The sequence below is a fragment of the Sphaerodactylus townsendi genome, linkage group LG06, assembly GCF_021028975.2.
Source record: "Sphaerodactylus townsendi isolate TG3544 linkage group LG06, MPM_Stown_v2.3, whole genome shotgun sequence".
Classification (NCBI taxonomy): Eukaryota; Metazoa; Chordata; class Lepidosauria; order Squamata; family Sphaerodactylidae; genus Sphaerodactylus; species Sphaerodactylus townsendi.
In genome coordinates this window covers 26,797,931-26,811,234 of record NC_059430.1, presented here as the reverse complement: position 1 = coordinate 26,811,234, position 13,304 = coordinate 26,797,931, and the positions used below count along the sequence as shown (strand labels likewise).

At 44.2% G+C, this 13,304-nt stretch overlaps 1 protein-coding gene across 1 annotated transcript in view; it reads left to right on the top strand.

Annotated features, from left to right (window-relative positions):
- The first annotated feature begins 7,531 nt into the window (after window positions 1–7,531).
- The window catches only part of AMN1 (antagonist of mitotic exit network 1 homolog), a 66,562-nt gene continuing 60,789 nt past the window's right edge, over window positions 7,532–13,304 (top strand). Inside the window, exon 1 of the mRNA XM_048501518.1 lies at window positions 7,532–7,659. Coding sequence (XP_048357475.1) covers window positions 7,532–7,659 — 128 coding nt within the window. The remainder of the gene's footprint in view (window positions 7,660–13,304) is intronic.

Genomic DNA, 13,304 nt, shown 5'->3' with positions numbered 1-13,304 from the left:
GTAAAGTAAAATAAGAATGCCAAAACTTAACTCTTAATCGCTGTTAAAGGCAATTCATCTAATATTTCTATAATTTATTGTCGAAGGCTTTCACGTCCGGAATCACTTGGGTGCTGTGTGGTTTCCAGGCTGTATGGCCGTGTTCTAGCAGCATTCTCTCCTGACGTTTCGCCTGCATCTGTGGCTGGCATCTTCAGAGGATCATCTGAAGATGCCAGCCACAGATCCTCTGAAGATGCCAGCCACAGATGCAGGCGAAACGTCAGGAGAGAATGCTGCTAGAACACGGCCATACAGCCCGGAAACCACACAGCACCCAAATTTCTATAATTGTTTTAAATTAGCTGTCAGAGATAAAAGAAAAACCTCATGAAGTCAGAGTTCACCAAGAGCTGAACTTAAGATGAGCTCATGCTACAGGAGAAACATTAAGGAAAGTGATAATATAAAAATCTTGTTGTCCACTACTTCTGAATCTTAGCCTGCCCTTGGGTATCAAGAGTACTCTCTGTCTTCTTGCTCATTCCTCAGCAACAGGCACAGCAGATTGAACAAGAGAGTGGGGTTGCCAGGGTGTCCAGAGAAAAGGAATGGGATTGGAAGTAAAGAGGGTAAAACCTCCACTACCCCGCTGCGGCCAGTATGCTCTTTTTGTGGGTGACTGTCATGGAGGTTGGCTCAACACTCTTTGCCATCAACTTGCTCCTTTTCCAACAGCTTCCCAGATGCTGGAGAGAGAATGTGTAGGCTGCACAGAACAGTGAGGTGGAGACTGTAGAAGAGAATGGACCCTTTCACCCATGGTATGAAACCCACAGTTTAGAAATGCTGGCACCCTACCCATTATCCAGCCCTTCCAACAGTTCAAGATGGGGAACACCAGTGATCAGACCTACCTGGCAATGGCTTTGCACACTTCCCCAAACATGGGACAAATGCCATGTTGGGGAACGATGCTCAGAAGAGCCACAGATCATATGTTGAAAACCACCTGTGGCTCCCAAGATATAAAGTGACTATCACTGACCCAAAGGAAAGGATGGGCTGGAACTGATGAGATAAAGTGAAAAAACCAAGTTTGCTCTGAGCATAATAAGCATGCCAGTTGAAAAGGTACTCATTGTGGTTTAGTAAAAAAAAATGAAGTGATGCAACTAAAACTCACACTAGGTTACTCATGAAATACCTCATTTTCCAAATTGATTGCTGCTAGGAGCAGGGCGGGGGCAGAGGAAGAGGGAGACCCCTGGCCTCACAACCCTTGGTAAAGCAGAAGCTGGGGCTGTAACTCAGGCAAGACTCCAGCTTTTTTCTGCACAAATCATTTATAACATTTTCAGGCAGGAAATAAAATGCTTCCTCCGAGGAGTTGCACACTGGTTTTTTCCCCACTTTGATTTTGGAAATATTTCATTTTTCTTTTTGTCGAGAATAATTCAGTCAGCCAAACTGAGAGGTGTGTCGAAAAGTAGAGTTTAATATTATTAGCCAGCCTGTACCAAAAAGCGATTTTCTCAAAGCTTCATTTTACTACAACTTGTATTTTATACACTTCCACTACAATACAGTAAGTAGTTTCCAAGCAGTTTCATATGTGGGCATAATAAATTGTTCCACTTCTGATTGATTAATTGAGCACATTTGGTTACACCAGGCGTCTGCAACCTGCGGCTCTCCAGATGTTCATGGACTACAAATCCCAGCAGCCCCTGATGGGAATTGTAGTCCATGATGGGAATTGTAGTCCATGAACATCTGGAGAGCCGCAGGTTGCAGACCCCTGAGTTACACTAATCTCCTTATCGTGCCAGTCAGAGCTTCCTCCCCTCCTTGACTGATGATGTGAAATTCCTGTATCAGGGTCAAATCATGGGCAAGCAGACTTCTTATACCAAGTCATCTAACAGTCAAGTTAACAGCTGTGCGTTGGTTGGCTCATAATCTAACCAATGATGATATATCTATTGCCAATATAATGATTACCTACTTTGTCCTATAATGACTACATACATACATACATACATGTATACATACATACATACGTATGTACGTATGTACATACATACATACATAATTTTAATCCATCGTTTCTGAAACCAATTTTACAACAATCTTTTTTCCTGAAATGTTTCCAGGCTGCTTTCCTTTGCAGTGCTGTCAAACTTGAATTTTATTTTTTTTACATTTCCTGCCATAAAGCTGGCCCTTTTACGAAGCCCCTGTACTGTCACTCAAGTTTTCCCCTCATCTCATTTCTTTGGTTGTTTGGGGTTGTTTTGTTTTTTGGGGTTCTTTTTTGGACACATCAGAAAAACAACAAAGCTACAGATTACCATAAAAGCCAAAGAACAAAGAAGAAAAAACACTGACTGTGAAACGTTTGGAGGAGGTGAGTGCCGACAGACATCATGGTAAAGGGTTTTTTTTGGAAAAGTTGTTGAAATGTTTCAATCAATTTGTGTGGGAAAGGCCTATGGTGAGCAAAAAAGATGGAGAGCTAAAGATTTCTGAGGAGATGTTTATAGATGTCAAGTCTATTCAGTGGGAGACATACATTCCAGGGTAATTTTCCTTGGGCTTGCTGATCTCCTTCATTTTCCTGGGGAAGGTATGCTCTACTCTCTACCTGCAGGGTCTTCCAATTCCTCTTCTTTCTGGCCCCACCTTTTAAGGACTGTATGTCCATAGTAGGCTTTGGACATGTGAGATTTCTGGGGGAGAGCTTGGGGCACGTTCTAAATATCATGAAGGAGAATAGTTTGGGGGGCTGGTGACCAATAATGGTTTAGAATGCTTGAAGGGCCCTTCTTTCCTCCTCCCACCCTTATGCTCTGATGAGGTGCTACAAGCCCTGGAACAGTCTAGAGTTGAATGGGACAGAAGGGAAGAGAGTGGGTTCTTCTCCCCTCCAACTCCCCCCCCTTTTAAAAATTGTGATATGCTTAACTTTGCCAAAGGCTATGAGTAGACTACCCCCTCATCTGATTGACTTGGCCTTCCCTAAAGAGCCTAGTTTTACACCTATAAGCAGGCAGACAAGAACGAAGGGACTGTTCCAGTGACGTAGGTATAGATTTTTAATGGGGGGGTTGAGGGCAGGGCCATGCCCCCACCTGGCCCTGGGGGCGTGGCCACGCCTTCCAAAGCCCTGCCCCTGGCCTCAGTGCTTATATAAGCAGCTCTCCAAGGCCAGGGTTGGCAGACACCCCTGCCCCGCCTGCCCCACCCCCCACTGGCTGGGCTCCCAGCCAGCTGCTGGCAGTCCCTTCTGCCCTCCCCTCTGGGCAGAGGCATAGCTAGGGAAAATGGAGCCAGGTGCAAAAATCTGACTTTTGTGGGGGAGCCCATGGGCCGCTGCTGTGATGCTGGAATCCACCCCCAAGCAGCATCCCTTTCAATGGTGTTTAAACTAGGGAGCCAAGATTCTCCTTTTAAATCCACCTTAAAGGGAGAATCTGGGGTCCCCAGTTAAAACAACATTGAAAGTGATGCTGTTTTGGGGTGGATTATCCCCAACCCTGAAACAGCATCACTTTCAATGTTTCAACTGGGGACCTCATATTCTCCCTTTAAATCCATGCTGAAGGGAGTGGATTTAAAAGAAGAATCTTTTGAAGAAAGAAGAAATTTGAGAGGTGCCTGCTGTCAGGGGTGCAACTGTTAAGCTAGCAGCACCAAACTTTCAGGGTATCTTTAGGAGATTCTCCTGATGACCCCACCCAGGTTTGGTGAAGTTTGGTTCAGGGGGTCCAAAGTTATGGACCCTCAAAGGTGTAGCCTCCATCTTCTAATAGCTCCCATTGGAAACCCTTTGGGAGTCCATAACATAATTCGTATTCTTCATCAGTCGAGCTGGACTTCCATTTTCTAAAAGACAACTTCTTTTTTTCTAATAATTTCCTCAACTTCCCTTGTTAACCATGGTGGCTTTCTTTTGGACTGGGTGCTGCCTTTCCTAACCTGCAGAACACATTCCAGCTGAGCTTTTATTACTGTGTTTTTAAATAACCTCCAAGCATCTTGGACAGTTTTGACTCTCTTGATTTTCCCTTTCAGCTTCCTGCACACTATCATTTCTGAAGGCGAATGTAACTGCATTAGTATTTGTCACTTGCTCGCACGCAGAGATACTGAATCTGACAGTGTTGTGGTCGCTGTTCCCTATCAGCTCAACAACACTGACTTCCCATACCAGTTCCTGGGTCCCACCTAGAATTAGATCTAGGATCAACTCTCCCCTGGTTGGTTACACAACCATCTGCTCTAAGCCACAGTCATTTAGAATATCCAGGAATGCTCTCTCCTTATTATGACCTGAATATGCATTTTTCCAGTTTATGTGGGGATAGTTGAAATCACTTATTACCATTACGTTTTTGCTTTTGTTGGCCTCTCTAATTTCTTTTTCCATCTCAGAATCCTCTTGTGCGCCTTGGTCAGGGGGACGATAATATATTCCTAATATTAGACTATTCTTCACACCTGGTATCGATATCCACAGTGCTTCTGTAGGGGAATCAGCTCCCCTTACATTGTCTATGTGACACTATGCTCTCTTTGACATAGAGGGCAACACCACCCCCAATATGCCCTGTCCTATCCTTCCTGTAGAGCTTGTAACCTGGGATAACAGCATCCCACTGGTTCTCCTCATTCCACCATGTCTCTGTGATGCCCACTAAATTAATGTCCTCCTTCAAAACTCTGTACTCCAGCTCCCCCATTTTAGGTCGAAGGCTTCTACTATCAGCATAGAGACACCTTTCAGTGGCCCTATTCCAAAAAATTCTTGGAGCTCTAGTTAAGCATAAGCTATGAGAGCTAAAATTAAGAGCTGCCTTTTTCATAAAAAGCAGAAGTGGCATGTGATCGCTCCAAACCTGACAGTCCACTTGAAAGCTCTCAACCTGTTCGAAGCTTGCTTGAGAGGCTAGTATGTAATCTATAATACTATTACCGCGCACTGATACGTGGGTATAGTCACCTGAGGCTGCATATTGGGTTAAGCCATTTAAGTGTATTAAGCCAAACTGAGAGCAAAATTTCACAGTCAACCCCTGCCGCATTAGTCACAAGATCTTTTGATTTTCTGGTTAAGGAAAAATACCATGGGCAGTTCTCTATGACAATCCTACCAACTTCTGGAGGCATTACTCATTCTTTGCCCACCCTGGCATTAAGGTCTCCTGCTACCAACCATTCATCGCATTTATTAGAAAGTTGTAAAGTTTCTAAATATTCAGTGATTTTACGCCACTACGTTTCCCTTGTCTTGTTGATGGAGCTAGGGGGAAGGTAAACATTAATCATTATGAGACTGCGGCCTTCCCCTGTTATCTTTACTGCATCCTGTTGCCAAAGGATGTTGCCAAAGGATGCCTCCTGTTGCCAAAGGATGTTGCCAAAGGATCAGATATAATAGCAGTTTGTTGCCAAAGGATGTCCTGTTGGCCACAGGCATAGACAGTTTTAAAAGGGGATTAGACAGAGTGATGGGGGATAAGCTCAATCAGTGGCTAGTAGCAATGTGACTAAAGAGAACCTCCACATTCAGCAGTACTAAATCTCTGAATACCAGCATCAGGAGTAGGGTCATCAGCTCCGGGTTGGGAAATACCTGGAGATTTTGAGGGTGGAGCCTGAGGAGAGCAGAGTTTGGAGAGGGGAAGAGCTTTAATGGGGTATAATGTCATAGAGTCCACCTTCCAAAGCCACAATTTTCTCCAGGTGAACCGATCTTTGTCATCTGGAGATCAGGTATAATAGCAAGAAATCTTCTGCTACCACCCGGAGGTTGCAATGCCAAGGGAAGGCCTCAGACTCTATGCCAGTGGTTCTCCACCTGTGGGTCGGGACCCCTTTGGGGGTCGAACGACCCTTTCACAGGGGTCGCCTAAGACTCTCTGCATCAGTGTTCTCCATCTGTAAAATGGATAAATGTTAGGGTTGGGGGTCACCACAACATGAGGAACTGTATTAAAGGGTCGTGGCATTAGGAAGGTTGAGAACCACTGCTCTATGCTCTCTTGTTGGCCCACTGGAGGAACTGGTTGGCTACTGCATGAGACAGGATGCTGGGCTAGATGGACCATTGGTCTGATCCAGCAGGACTCTTTCTGTATTCTTATGCAATGGGTTTAAATGTGCAACTCCCTTTGAGCTTGAGGCCCAGATCAAATGGCCGTCCCCACATTATGACTGCTGGCAAAAGGTACAAAGGTTCATAGAGACATACTGGAACACAATGAAGCTTTATCAGATTGATGGAGTGAGTGTCAGCAATGGAGGTTCTCTTACATTTTTATTTTTTATTTATTTTATTTTATTTTTCCATTTATATCCTGCCCTCGCCCAGAAGGGTTCAGGGCGGCGAACAACACATAACCATAAGAACAATATTATTATTATTATTATTATTATTATTATTATTATTATTATTATTATTATTATTATTAATTCGATTTATTAGACCGCCCTACTCCTGGCCAAGCAACATTAGTCTAAAGACATAGCTAGTAAGGCTTACAACAACTTTGTACTATCTGATTTGGGTGAGTACTAGGGAAGTCTGTATGAACAGAAAGTGTGCTGTGAGCATATTGCTTCATCTGATAGAAATAATCCAGCGTAGAGGTTTTTAAAAATTAATGTTTGGGCGAAAGTCTCTGTACTTCACTAAAAATGCAGGGTCAGCAGCTTGATACAAATGCCATTAAATTGAGAAAAAACTCATTTTCTGTTAGAGGTCAAAGAGATGAGCTAACTTTTGAGAATTAAATTTCTTCTTTGAACAACATTGCCAAAGGCCCGGAGAAATGTCCTGCCCTTTTAATAGTGGCTTAACCTGCGAAAATGGGTAGAAGCTTTTCATGACATAGTCCATTAAGCTTCTGTTAAAGGGACCAACAGGCATATTGGCAACCCATAACCCTAAGAAATTTAGAGAATACATTTCATTCCAACAAGAGAGGAAGACTCATTTTAGTCCAATGTGTTTACTGGAAGGCAAAATAACACTTTAAAATGGCATCTCAAAGACTGAAGAATTTGCTGTCTAAGTTTGCATGAGCTAGAGTTTACTTAGTCAGATGCATGAAATATTACCTATGGGCCTATTACCCACTGCAGGGTGTTCTCCGCCCTCGCCCTGCTCCAGTGTGAAAAGTCGTGCCAGACATGCTCTCGTTTTCCCTGTGGAAAGGAAGAAGCATGTGCGGGGCAAGAAGAAGCGCATTGGGACAAAAAAATCGTGCCCCAATGCACCTTCCCTCTTGGCACACTACAAAGCGGAAATGCATCAGGACAAGGTTTCTTGCCTCAATGCACTTCACCAGTGGGTAATCGGCCTTAGTTGGCAAAACTGTAGCCAGCCTGCTGTGGAAAGGTGCATTAGCTACACCTATGAGGACATTCTCTCTCTCTCTCTCAAAGGTAGTAGCAGAGGTGTATGGGGTGGAAATGGCACCGGGTGAAAAAACATCCTCTGGGTGCCCCCGGCTGATCACGAAACCTTACCCCTAACTTAGTCCCGATGTCGATGTGGGTGGGGTTGAGGGAGCCCGAAGACGACATCGGCCTCCCTCAGCGACGTCATCTTCGGCCTCCCTCGGCCATGCCCACATCAACAACGACGAGGGAGCCAGAAGACCATCTGGTCACGTGGGGGGCCAATTTTGCAGGGGGGTCCACATGACCAGATTAGTTCCGCCTGGGGACATGGGTTACTCCATGTCCCTGAGCAGATATGCCCCTGGATAGTAGCTTTTGAAAGCAAGTTTGCCGAATGATGGAGATTCAAGTTTAAGACAGAAAACAGTCAACGTTTACTGAGTCCAGATATAGATAGTAGCTTGTTTTTTGAGTTTTTGCAAAAAAAACAACCAACACAGCTTTTACTGGAAAGGGGAAACAGCTTATTGAAAGTAGAGTGCACAAACAATACATTTTAACAAAAACAGGATGTAGGCTTTGCAAAACAGTACTTCGGGGACCTTTGCTGAGGAAACAGATGCTTGCGGTTTAACAGTGCTTGCTACACCAAAAAATGAACTAACAATAGTGGTCAGGGTCAAGAGTTATTGGGAAAATTCCTCATTTAAATCGTAAAATTCACACCCCTTTTGTTTTTCTGATAATACAGTGTATGAGGAGCCATGTTGTAGGTGTAACAGGAAAGCATGCTATGATGTCAGTGGTACTGCCCCAAGGGCCACCCAGAGGTAGAGCTTATGCAAATCTAACAGTATAAAATAAGGCAGCCTGCATGCAAATATTATCTTCTGTATTTCAGATTTGCTAAATGCAGGTGGTCCTTATTAATGATCATGAATAAATATTGAGACTTTTCATGCGTTCATTTAATCGGCTCGACAGAATCAAGTCTGAATCTTGGTTCCAGATGGATATATACCCATTGCTTTAACAGACGGATACCGGTATATACCCATTGCTTTAAGTGGGAGACCGGCTAAATAGTCCTGCACCCCTTTCTCCCATACATTAATTCAATCTTAAACATCTTGTCCAACTATTAAAGGTCATCAAACTTCCAGAGTTCATTTGTTTTTAATAATCAAAGCTTATCAAGTCTTGGAACACCCCTGTTCTGATTTAATCAGCACCACCCAAAACTAATCAAGCCTCTTCCATCTCACTGTTGGAACCCTGAAAAGCAATCAGTTCTTTGTATTGTTGAAGGCTTTCACGGCAGGAATCACTGGGGTGTTGTGGGGTTTCTGGGCTGTATGGCTGTGTGTAAGGAACCTGAAAGGACTAGAAACAAAGTAACTTGCACAGTTCTTTTTTCTTAAACTTCCATGATGCACAATACACGGAATGCGGACTCTGACCCTTTCCCGCCAAACCGCTGCTTTTACGAGCGTTTCTGCCCCCGCCCATAGCCCCTACAGTAACTTTATCCAAACTCCAAAACCAGTTCTCACACGAATAGAAAGAAAGACTTCACACGCATATAACAAGCATAGACAGCAAGGTTACTGATAACAGCCCTCCCGGGCACACTGCCCAGTCCCTGGAATGTTACCAAGGCCGTGGCTGATGAGCAGAGAACAGCCATCAAACCGCAACCTTACACTGTGTTCCAGTAGCATTTTCTCCTGATGTTTCGCCTGCATCTGTGGCTGGCATCTTCAGAGGATCTCTGAAGATGCCAGCCACAGATGCAGGTGAAACATCAGGAGAAAATGCTACTGGAACACAGCCATACAGCCCAGAAACCCCACAACATTCCGATCAATTCTTTCTTGGATCCTCTGAAGATGCCAGCCACATGATGCCAGATCCTCCAAAGATGCTAGTCACAGATGCAGGCAAAATATCAGGAGAAAATGCTACTAGTACATAGCCATGCAGCCCAGAAACCCCACAACACTCCAATCAATTCTTTGTCTCTGACCTTCCTTGTAGCTTGCCTCATACTGCCTCAGGACCCATTTATGACTTTAAATATTAGTCCTGTGGCCATGCATAGCAAGTGTATGTCTTAGATTCCTGTGTGCATAGACTCACATTAATGTGGGCTCCTTTTCAACTGCTTTTGCTGGATCTCTCTTCAACTGGACTGGTAAGTACCATTCATTCCTGAACTCTATCCAATGTCCTCCCTTCTTCTAGTTAGTTCTTGTATCCATTGCGTGTATTTATATATTGATCAATGATAATTTGATTTCTTTTACTTTATTAATAAACATCTTTATTGTTCTAATGGTCTCTAAATTGGAGAGTCTCCATTTAGATTAGCCTGATATAAACAGGTTATAGATCCCAGTTACTCTCCTCTCTGTCTCCAAAAAGCTAATTCCCCCAACTGAAAGTGAGGACAGTTTACTTTGGGTAACGGCCAGGGCTTGAGAGCTAAGTGGGGGTTAGCCATTTGAGTGAGAAACACCAAGGAGAATTAGAGTTTCTATGGGGAGAAAGGCCTTGGCTCATCTCTTGCCTTGAATACCTCATAGTTAGAGTTGCCTAGTTCCCTGTTTTAGTTCCTCTTTTCCCTCTGCCTCATTTCCATTGTTTTAGTTCCTCGAGTTTTAGTTCCTCTTTTCCCTCTGCCTCATTTCCGTTGTTATAAACATCTGTGACCTTCACACTCAGCTAAGTTTCTTAGGTATTTTTCCATATCATTAGTTGGCACATTCTTCTTCTTCTTCCCTGTTAAACTTCAGTCTGATAGTATCAGACCTGCATATGAATATTGGATCATAGAATCATAGAGTTGGAAAAGGCCCCAAAGGCCATCAAGTCCAAACCCCTGCAATGCAGAAACACACAATTAAAGCACTCCTGACAGATGGCCATCGAGCCTCTCTTTAAAAACCTCCAAAGAAGGAGACTCCACCACTCTCCGAGGTAGTGCATTCCGCTATCAAACAGCCCTTACTGTCAGGATGTTTTTCCTGATGGATTATGTGGAATCTCTTTCCTGACATTCAGATGGAGTCTGCCTTGGAAACATCTGAATTATTACAGACAAGTCAAGTCAAAAGACTTCCACACTGTTCGGGGGTGTTCCTCTTTTGAATGCCTGGCTTGTGTCCATGAGTAACAAGTTCCTCTTTTCAGGAAAGGGAGGAAGAGAACTTCTGTGAATCAATGTCTTACCTCCTGCCGTCTTCCTCAGTAGGTCAAAGATAAACCACTTCAACTTGGAAGTTTATTTTCCAGCAAGCTTTACTTTATAGCATGGGTTTTCATAAAGGTTATAGTTAACACTAGAACAGTTGTAACATAAGTAACTATTTACAGAACAGTTTTATTCCCTTATACTGCTATGCGTGTCTGAGTCCTCCTTCTGTGCCATATGGTATAAAGGATTTGGTATCAGAGGCATACCAGATGAAAATGGCACCCGGGGCATGACCAGCTCCCCATGCCCCTCCCTCCCCAACTTTTCACTATTTACCCCGTTTTCCTTCTTTCTTAGGATTTCCAAAATCCCTGTGAATATACCTTCCTACTGCAGTTATTTCCCAGCCCCTCTGGATGTTCCCTTTCTCAAATGAACTGTCAGCAACTCCTAGGTTTTTTCCACATGCCATTCAGCTCATAAGAGCTTTAACCCTTACACTGCTGGATCCATTACCCTGGATCCATCACACTATGTGTTGGTCCTTCCATTTTGGGAGTCCAGGTTTCGATCCTGCCGTCGCATGCAATCCAGTCAGAGATGCCAGAGAGTATAAAGAAAACTTCATTTTGGCTGCAGCACAAAATAGCCTCCATCAGATGGCAGAAGCAGTGATACATTCACAGTTCAAGGGTTGTACAGTGATACACGTGCCAATCCTCTGTACAGAATCTTTTACATAGCAATACAAGTTAAACCCACTTTTGACAATATCATACATCTTTGTTAGATAAACCTTTGGATTCCAAGGGTGGACATCTTGGTAGGGTAATGAGACCCAAGGCAACCTAAGGGCCAACATTCCATTCTAGAAGAAACAATACTCTTCCATTGAAGGCCATCCACCGGCTGTATTACAATAAAGTTAGCCCCAGCTGGCATCCTTATCTCCAAGAAGTAGAAGAAGATGTATTGTTGAAGGCTTTCACAGCCGGAATCACTGGGGTGCTGTGTGGTTTCCGGGCTGTATGGCCATGTTCTAGCAGCATTCTCTCCTGACATTTTGCCTGCATCTGTGGCTGGCATCTTCAGAGGATCTGATAGTAGGAAAGGAAAGCAAGTGGAGTATATATACCTGTGAGTAAAGGTCAATAGGTGAAAGCATCTGAATAGGAGTGACCTGGCAAGTGAGTAACAATGAAGTGTAGCATGTGAGTAACAATGGAGATAGCAAGGTCAATAGGTGAGGCATCTGAATAGAAGTAGTCTGGCCTTTGTCCCTTTGATTGTTTATTGTCTATAATCATCCTGTGTTTGTGTGGAGCTGAGTAGTCACTGTCTTGACTCTAGTGTTTTTCAAAACTGGCAGCCAAATTCTGTTCATTTTCATGGTTTCTTCCTTTCTGTTGAAATTGTCCATGTGCTTGTGGATTTCAATGGCTTCCCTGTGTAGTATGACGTAGTGGTTGTCAGAGTGGTCCAGAATTTCTGTGTTTTCAATTAATATTCTGTGTCCAGTTTGGTTTATTATGTGTTCTGCTATTGCTGATTTTTCTGGCTGAAATAGTCTGCAGTGCCTTTCGTGTTCTTTGATTCGTGTCTGAGCGCTGCGTTTGGTGGTTCCTATGTAGACTTGTCCACAGCTACATGGTATGTGGTAGACTCCTGCAGTAGCTAGAGGATCCCTTTATCCTTTGCTGAACGTAGCATTTGTTGAATTTTCTTCGCAGGTCTGTAGATTGTTTGTAGGTTATGCTTCTTCATCAGTTTTCCCTTGCGGTCAGTGGTTCCCTCGATGTATGGTAAGAACGCTTTCCCTCTAGATGGCTCAAGATGAATTGAACCACCTAAACTGGGCTCTACAGGCTAATCGTTACTCTACTACAGACATCAGAAGAGCTGCAAGACCAAGAACAAGCCCCATGAACAAAGATAAAGAGCCATCTAGAGGGAAAGTTGTGCTGCGGTAAGCAGCTCTCAGTGTGGTCAGTGCCTGGGGAGGAGCTCCCAGACCCCTTCTCAGAGTTCCCTTTGTGGAGAAAGACATCATGTTTCGAAGAGCGACAGATCACGCAGGAACAATGTTATCTTGCTCGAATGCTTTCTGAAACTAATTAGGAGGAAACTGCACTCACAACTCACTGATTAATGAGTAAGAATGCTTTATCAGTGTCTGGCTATGGTGGACTCTGTCCTCTGTTAATGATTTTGCAAAATGATGTAATCTGTAAGCAGCATAATAAAATGCAGCCACAGAGTAAAGTAGCTGTAGAGCTCCAACAGTGTTGTGCGTGTGTTCCTTTGCTATCGCTTCGCTTCCACTGCTTCAGTTCAGAGGTAGTCTGCCATTGCTTGCCTCCATGTCATGACCTTGGTATTCCATGGAGGTCTCCCACTCGAATATTTTCCAGGGTCAGGACTGGGACCGAAGGTTACCCAGTGTCCTGCGCCCTGGGCGGGGTCCCTGCTGGGACCCCTGTTGCCAACCCGCCTTCCCCTGCCCGGATGCTGGAACTTCCGGCCTCACTCCCGTTGTCCGGGGAGTGGACTAAGTGGGACAGCCGCTTTAGCCACAGCTAAAGGAAGTTCCCCTGCCAGGCTTTGGACTGCTGGCTGCTTCTCCCCTCTCAGTTCCTGCCCCCTCTGTCCAACCACCAACTCTCTCCTTCTCCAAGTCTTTCCTCCCCAAAGTCCTCTCTTCTCCTGCCTCGGGACTCTC